At 38.9% G+C, this 7,159-nt stretch overlaps 1 protein-coding gene across 1 annotated transcript; it reads left to right on the forward strand.

Annotated features, from left to right (window-relative positions):
* Positions 1-1,707: 1,707 nt before the first annotated feature.
* asphd1 (aspartate beta-hydroxylase domain containing 1) lies at positions 1,708-6,945 on the forward strand. The gene is made up of 5 exons (XM_037689576.1): positions 1,708-2,151; positions 2,316-2,522; positions 4,929-5,136; positions 5,450-5,563; positions 6,760-6,945. Exons 1-5 carry the CDS (start codon positions 1,708-1,710, stop codon positions 6,867-6,869), a joined length of 1,083 nt encoding a protein of 360 aa, XP_037545504.1. The 3' UTR covers positions 6,870-6,945.
* The last annotated feature ends 214 nt before the right edge of the window (positions 6,946-7,159 follow it).

Raw genomic sequence — 7,159 nt, forward strand, 5'->3', positions numbered from 1 at the left:
GTAAACATGGAGCCATCAGAGCTGCTGTATGAGCTGGTGCAGAGCAACAAAAACAAAATGAGTGCTGCTGCATGAACATCGACCACAGTTTATGAATCATCAAGCCTTTCTGCAGCCTGTTGGGTTTCTAACAGGCTGCAACATCCAGGTTGATGCAACATGCCAGTTAGGGAGTAGCCCTCACATCAAAACATTCACACATGTGGACAGTGATGTGCATGCGTTCGTGACACCTCCTTGTAAAACAACATCAAACAAACAAATCTTCTAAAACTCGCATCTCTATCCCCTCTTTTCTAACACACATACAATATGAATCACAATACAGCTTAAATTAAACCACCCCTAACTTTTTTATGTTTTGCTTACAAGCAGCCAGAATATACTGTGACTTGTTAATATGGTTCAGGTTAGTAGTGTCTCATTTAACCTTCATTTATCCAGTTGGCTGAGCAATCATTCTTATTTACAACAACAACATGGCTAAGAGGTAGCAACAGGGGGCTAGATAAAAAAAACATCAATCACATGCAATATGCATACTTACATAACACTAAACTAATAAAAGTACACATATTACATCCATACAAGTTATATGTAAATATAAGATATTAAGTTGTACAAGTTATAAATATTAAAAAAAGCTCTCTGGAAGTTTTTCAAAGTTTGACCTTGGCAGCATATTGTTGAGCAAATGCTTTAAAAAGGAGGAAATAGGAATAGAGGACAACAAAGGGTCAAATCTAAAGGAACATTTACAGCAGATGAACTTTAAAGAAATAGAAACAAAGACCTGATACCACACCTGAGGGATGCACAATCCTTCAGTTTAAGTTTTCAGCTAATTTAATTGAATAGATAAGAACAAAATATATATTTTTGTCAGGCTGCGTGAGACAAAATGTCTAAAGAGCAAAAAAAAAAAAAAAAATATATATATAGAGCGAGATATTTAAGTTTTGTGTCATGTGATGATGCAAAACCTGTTAAACAAGATTTTTTTGTGTGTAATTTAAAGATTCACAAACAGAATTGAATGACTGAACAAACAATACTAATAACATGGACTAAAAACAAGAGAAAGCTTTTCAATAAAATAAAGGACAGACCATCAGAAAACATGAAACATTGTCAATCAAGATAATTTTAAAATGCTTCAAAAACATTTGTTTGCTTAGAAGCAAATTATAAATGACTCAGGAACCTGGCACAATAATTGTCTTTGATCAGATCAGAGTTTTATATCAACTTCTAGGAAATCCATTCATGCTCAGTCAAAATGCATCATTTGGAAAACTCTTTTTGGTAAGCAACAACGCAATGGCAATGTTCATTATTATTATTATTATTATTATTTTTACAGAATTAATTTATTTCAAATTATGCTAGTAGCCTCTAAATGTCAGTCATTTAAAATAAATCACGGCAGTGGGAACAACTTCAAGTAATTGACTGGAAACTCCACAGAAAACAGTTTCTATATTACTTCCACAATTAAACACAACGTGTCCGACATTCTCTGAAAATTCTTTTCTGAGCTTCATTCAATTCAGTCTAATGGTTGTTGAGATATTTTGCTAACATACACTCAGAGTTGCCTGTAATAGTTAAAGGCAAAGTTTTTAAAAAGGGTCTCGTGTTTATATATATGTAATCCTAGTTTCTCCATTTATTTATTTTGCAGTGTCACTGTCCCAAGTTTAAAGGATGCACTGGTCGATGAACACACTGCCTTTGCCCCAGTGTGTGGAGCTAGGTGTCCACTCACTAAGCGGCCTTCTATGGACTCTGCTGCTCCTGTTTTTGTGGCACTGTTATCGGATCGGCTCCGATCTGCCAATCCCAGGACACACGCACGCTGTGAAACTGAAGTCCAGCTCGCGGCGCTCCATGATGCCCCGCAGCGGCAGCTGCTTTGGAACAAAGTGCAATGCACGACCCAAACTGTCCAGGAGTGATCCCTTTATTTCCATGGAAATGGTGAAGGATGGAGAGCAGGGACAGGCCTACCTCACCCCAGTGCTGAGTCATGCCTTGTTCCCAGCTCAGGCATCTGCAGAAGCCAAGAAGCTGTACGCAGCGCTGCAAAAGTACGCCAAACGTTACAGTTGGGTGGGGATGGGCCGCATTCATAAGGCCCTTCGTGAGCAGGTAAGACAGCTGCGATTACTGATGATGAAAGTTTCACACTGAATTTCATTGGAATCTGAGGCGTGACTTTAGGACATTAAGATGTTTTTTTTTAAAGCTGAACATAAAAACAAAGGAAATATGGTCAACAAATTATCACAAATGTGTCTATCGTCCCACTTTAGGTCAGACTGAACGATCTCTTTACTATTCAGAAGCCCCATCTTCTCTTCCTGCCTGATGTCCCAAGTGTTCCTTTTTTCCCACGTGATGCTCACCGACATGATATTGAGGTCATGGAAGCTAACTACTCCACAATCTTGACTGAATTTCAGTCTGTTTACCAGCGAGGCATCGACTCAAAATCAGGCTGGACCTGTCTGGGACCAAAGGTACTCAACAAAACCATTACAGCTAACTGTAGATTTACAGTCTAATTTACAAGTTAAAGGTGCCCTCTTGAAGCCTTCCAAAATATCATATGCATAAGTAACTGTGAACTTTTGATGGGTTAGTTTTTTTAAAGTGTTTAGGCACTTTTGGATATTCAATGATGTTCCATTTTTACTATCAACTTGCCACTAGTAATTATCCTCAATAATTCTATTTATTTTATAAATCTTTGAGTTTTAGACACAAATCCAAATTTTTATTACAATTTAAAAAAAAGACAGTTCATTGCCTGACACAAAAAAAACACTAAATACTAAGCCACCAAAAGACAAGTTCATGTACATCTGTAAAACAATGTGAATAACAATTATCCATTAGCTTGTCAGTCTGGTCCGTTTAAAAAGCATTTCTCTAAACACTGGATGGATGGATGGATGGATGGATGGTCCATAGTTTTTCTTCTCCTGAGATATTTTACAATATTATTCGAAACATCATCACTGATAATTTTTTTACACATATCCTCAGATAGAACAAACAGCTCAGCTCCTCACATACCACCTGTGCTCCATTAGTAATCAATGCACTTGTTTTTCCATTAGTCACTTTTCTTTCATATACTGTATATATTAACTTATTTTTTCAGACACTGTAAGATCATCTTGTTGACTCTAATTAAAGGGAAAGTTTGGGCATTGTAAAGTGGGATTCTGTAAGAAGGTAATGAACTGTAAGAATAGCTTTTTAGAATTCCTCAGAAGAAACTGAGTTTAAGTCTGATAGGATTAATGAGCAAATATCTAGTAGGAACTTGGACATAAAAATCTCAGAGTTGAGAGTTGAACCCAGGTGCAGACAGACATGAGAACTCGAGGGTAAAAATAAAGAAATATTAATACAAAAACAAAAGGTGGTCATGACAGGAACACATACAAACTAAAAGAGCACTGAGGGACAGTAGCATGATTGCTGAGGAAGCACAATCCACAGACAGGGAGGAAACAATGACGCTGAACTTAAAGAGACACTAACGAGACACTGATGAACACCTGGGGTGATCGTGAACAGGTGAAGCTGAGAGGAGCTGGTAACATGAGGGGAGACACACTGTAGGTAATCTGGAGACACAAGTAAAACAGACTCACAAAGTAAACTAAAAACAAGACCCACAAGAAGACCAAACACAAAAACACACAGATCCTGACGGGACAAGTCTAAAGTGGATGGCTGCCATCTTATAACAACTCCACTGTTCAAAATTTCATAAAGTTTTATGTTAACACAAATTAATAATCTATAAACAAACAAACAACATTTCCTTGTACTTGTACAAAACAGTAGAATTCAATGAAAACTGTTTGACAGAAAACTGTTGGTGATGTAGAGGTTTCTAAAACAGCGTTCACCTGCACTGCTATGAAAACCTTTGACCCTGGACTTATTTTAAGATGGCAGCAGTCCACTTTGTTCTTGGCCATGCTCAAACCACTAGCTTGTCAATCTGTCTGTGTTAAAACATATTTCTCTAAACTGTGGCCTTTATCCACAAAAGGTAAGGAGATTAAAAGGAATTAACACAATTCCACTTTGTCGCTTTTAAGTCCTGATACCTTTTCCTACCATGTCTTGTTAAGCTCTCCTGAAGGCCTTTTTTGTGTTTATTAGAAGTTAAATTTTGTTCTTGAATCTTTCCCCTGCTATCCTGCATTTGTGTCCAACAAACACACCCTTTTCGTAAGGATCTAGTATTGTTTTGAAGCCCAAAATGCAGGGAGTACTCAAAACAGCTCAGGTAAAGAGTAAAAAAAAAGTATTTAATGAAAATAATAAACAAAAGGGCTGACATGGCAGCAAAAACTTACATGAATAATAAGAGGTCATGAGGGGAGACAAAAACCAGGATGTAGTGAAGGACATGAAACAATAGGCAGAAGTCTTCATGAGGAAATGACCAGATCCCAGACAACTGAACACACTGACTTAAATACACCAACACTGACAAGGAAAATGACAAACAGCTGGGAGGACAACAGGTGAAGAAACCTGGAACTTAATGAGGGAGTAGTAACTTAGACAGACCACATGATGGAGGCAAAACACTAGGAAGAGAAAAAAAGGAAACGAAAGAAGGATGAGCACAAAAATTACAGACAAGAGGACAAATTATGACAGAACAGGAAAGTAAATAAAGACAAGAAGAGCACAAAGAAAACAGACACAGTGCAGACTATGACACTTTTGTGACATCTGGGCTTGTTTATTTGACAAGATTAGAGATCAAGAACAAAGTGTACTGATACATAAACTCCCTAAACATTCACCTCACTTCTCTGATGCCATGTAGAGATTGGAAAAACAGGTATGTGTGAAGTTGAGTCTTAAATAAACATTGTTTTCTCTTTCAGGGCCAAGCAGTTTTTCCCCTGTACAGCGCCGGCCTCTGCGTGCCTGGAAACTGTCGCTCCTGTCCCTGCACCTACCGCACCCTTCTTACTTTACGAACGTTCATCAACAGCAACTCACTGGGGTCGGCAGGATTTTGGCTGCTGGGGCCCGGAGCTACACTGGGGAGCTCGTACGGACCCACCAACACACGCCTACGTTGTCATCTTGGTTTGTATAAGATTTGTTTTGCACAGTAGATTTTTTTCTTTTCTGCAATGAAGACAGCATCTGATGAACATTTGGATAACTTCACATGAACCTTGTAACAAATTATTTCATAGAACTGACGTAAACCAGGATGTTTGTTAAATACAGCACTGGACAGAACATTGTGCTCAAAGTTACATAAATTGTTTGTGATGCATTAACAAAAGGTTGAGGTTAATTTCGTTTGTGGTTTGTTTTAATAATTGACCATCTGGCTTTAATCCTCTTGGTTTTAAAAGCAGACATAACAGAAGCTGAACTTTTTTTTTTTCAGGTCTGCAGATCCCTCCTTTGTGTGAGCTGGTGGTGGGGGGTGAGCCTCAGTGCTGGTCGGAGGGACACTGCCTCCTTGTTGACGATTCATTCCTTCACACCATCGCCCACAAAGGTCCGTAGAGCCACAACAGCAGGAGTGTATTTAAATAAGTCCATGCATAATGTTTGTTGAAATGCAATCTGCCACCAGGTGAGAGGTAATAACATGTGTGTGTTTTCTGAACCAATAGCAAAGTAGTTCATGAATCACCCAATACAGTTTATTGAAATGTTCAGAAAATAATCAAGAAATTGACATTTACAAATGATTTCCTTTTTGAAGTGAACATGATAGAAAATCCCAAAATGATGAAAATGCAGCCATTTTTTAAGACATTGAGTGTTATCTTGGTGTGGTAGTAGCTGAGCATTGTCCATAACAAATACATTAAGGGAAACTCATTGCATGATATGTTTGCTTAAAACCTTGGCAGTGACTATTGGAGTTAAACCCTGTTTGTTATCAAAAGATCTCATGAATCACTGGATGCACATCTAGAAGTGATTTTTTTTAATCAATCCAATTCAAGATGGCTGCCACAGTTTTTGACTTTAGCTAACACAGAAATGGCCATAACTCAGTGAATTCTACAGATGTTGAGCAAATATTTTTGCAGTGGTAGTGTTTGAGTATTATTAATATATTTAGTCCAAGTGCCAACAGATATATTTTGATTGAATGAGATAGTGCATAAGAAGAAAAGGAGGTGGAGGAAAGGAGGTGCCGTGGATGCATTCCCATCTACCTGGAGGTGGTGCTCGAGTGCCTGACCGCCAAGATCTTTGAGATAGCGGGAAATGTGGCTTGTGACAGTGGGAGAATCATCCTCCAGCACCTGCAGATTTGTCCATGGTGACGAGGGGCTCGGCACGATGCTAGGAGGAATGGTCATCGCTCTGGGAGGAGTTCTGCCCAGCGTTCAGGCAGTCCGGCTGCCCAGGAGGACTAAGAGGCCTGCTGGGTCTGGGTGGACGGATCGGCATCTGCAGCCAGTTTCTTCAGATCAGCCGTGAGACAGACAAGAGATCCTTCCTGCCCACAGCCATCAGCATCTATAACTCTAATGAAACCAGGATGAGCTACAACAACAATTCATTTCCCTTTGGGATTAATCAAGTATTTTTGAATTGAATTGAATTGAAAAATGTTCTTTTTTCTTAGATATAACAACATCTTATCTTTAAGCTCTGCCATGAAAGTTTGGACAGTTTTGCATTCCTTGAAAGAATGAAAGTCCCTTTCATTAAAACTGTGTCTGTTTTTGAAAGGTTCTTCTGAATCTGGACCCCGAGTCATTCTGAGTGTGGACCTCTGGCATCCGAATGTGGCCATGGCAGAAAGACAAGCCTTGGACTTCATGTTCAGCCCTGACCTCTGAGTTTCCTGCTGCTCCACTTGTTTGTGACATGCAGGGATGCCTTATCTTCGCTCTGCTCATCCTGGATCACACATCTCATTCCAGTCTAAGAAACACTGTGTGAACCTGTGTTAGACAAGCCATCAGCCACACATTCACATAGAGCTGATGTTTGGTCTAATTGATTACCAAAAAGACTTAACTGTGAAACTCAAACTAAATAATTTGATTTCAGACTGTGATCAGAGACTGAGAACACTTGGAAGCACAACAAGCAGAGCAGGTATTGGTTGATATATATATATATATAT

The sequence above is a fragment of the Nematolebias whitei genome, chromosome 15, assembly GCF_014905685.2.
Source record: "Nematolebias whitei isolate Nwh7 chromosome 15, NemWhi1, whole genome shotgun sequence".
Classification (NCBI taxonomy): domain Eukaryota; kingdom Metazoa; phylum Chordata; class Actinopteri; order Cyprinodontiformes; family Rivulidae; genus Nematolebias; species Nematolebias whitei.

Coding starts and splice junctions, on each gene's coding strand:
- asphd1 (XM_037689576.1), top strand. CDS start 1,708: ATGCACTGGTCGATGAACACACTGCCTTTGCCCCAGTGTGTGGAGCTA. Junction 2,523..4,928: donor GGACCTGTCTGGGACCAAAG/GTACTCAACAAA, acceptor TTTCTCTTTCAG/GGCCAAGCAGTTTTTCCCCT. Junction 5,137..5,449: donor ACGCCTACGTTGTCATCTTG/GTTTGTATAAGA, acceptor TTTTTTTTTCAG/GTCTGCAGATCCCTCCTTTG.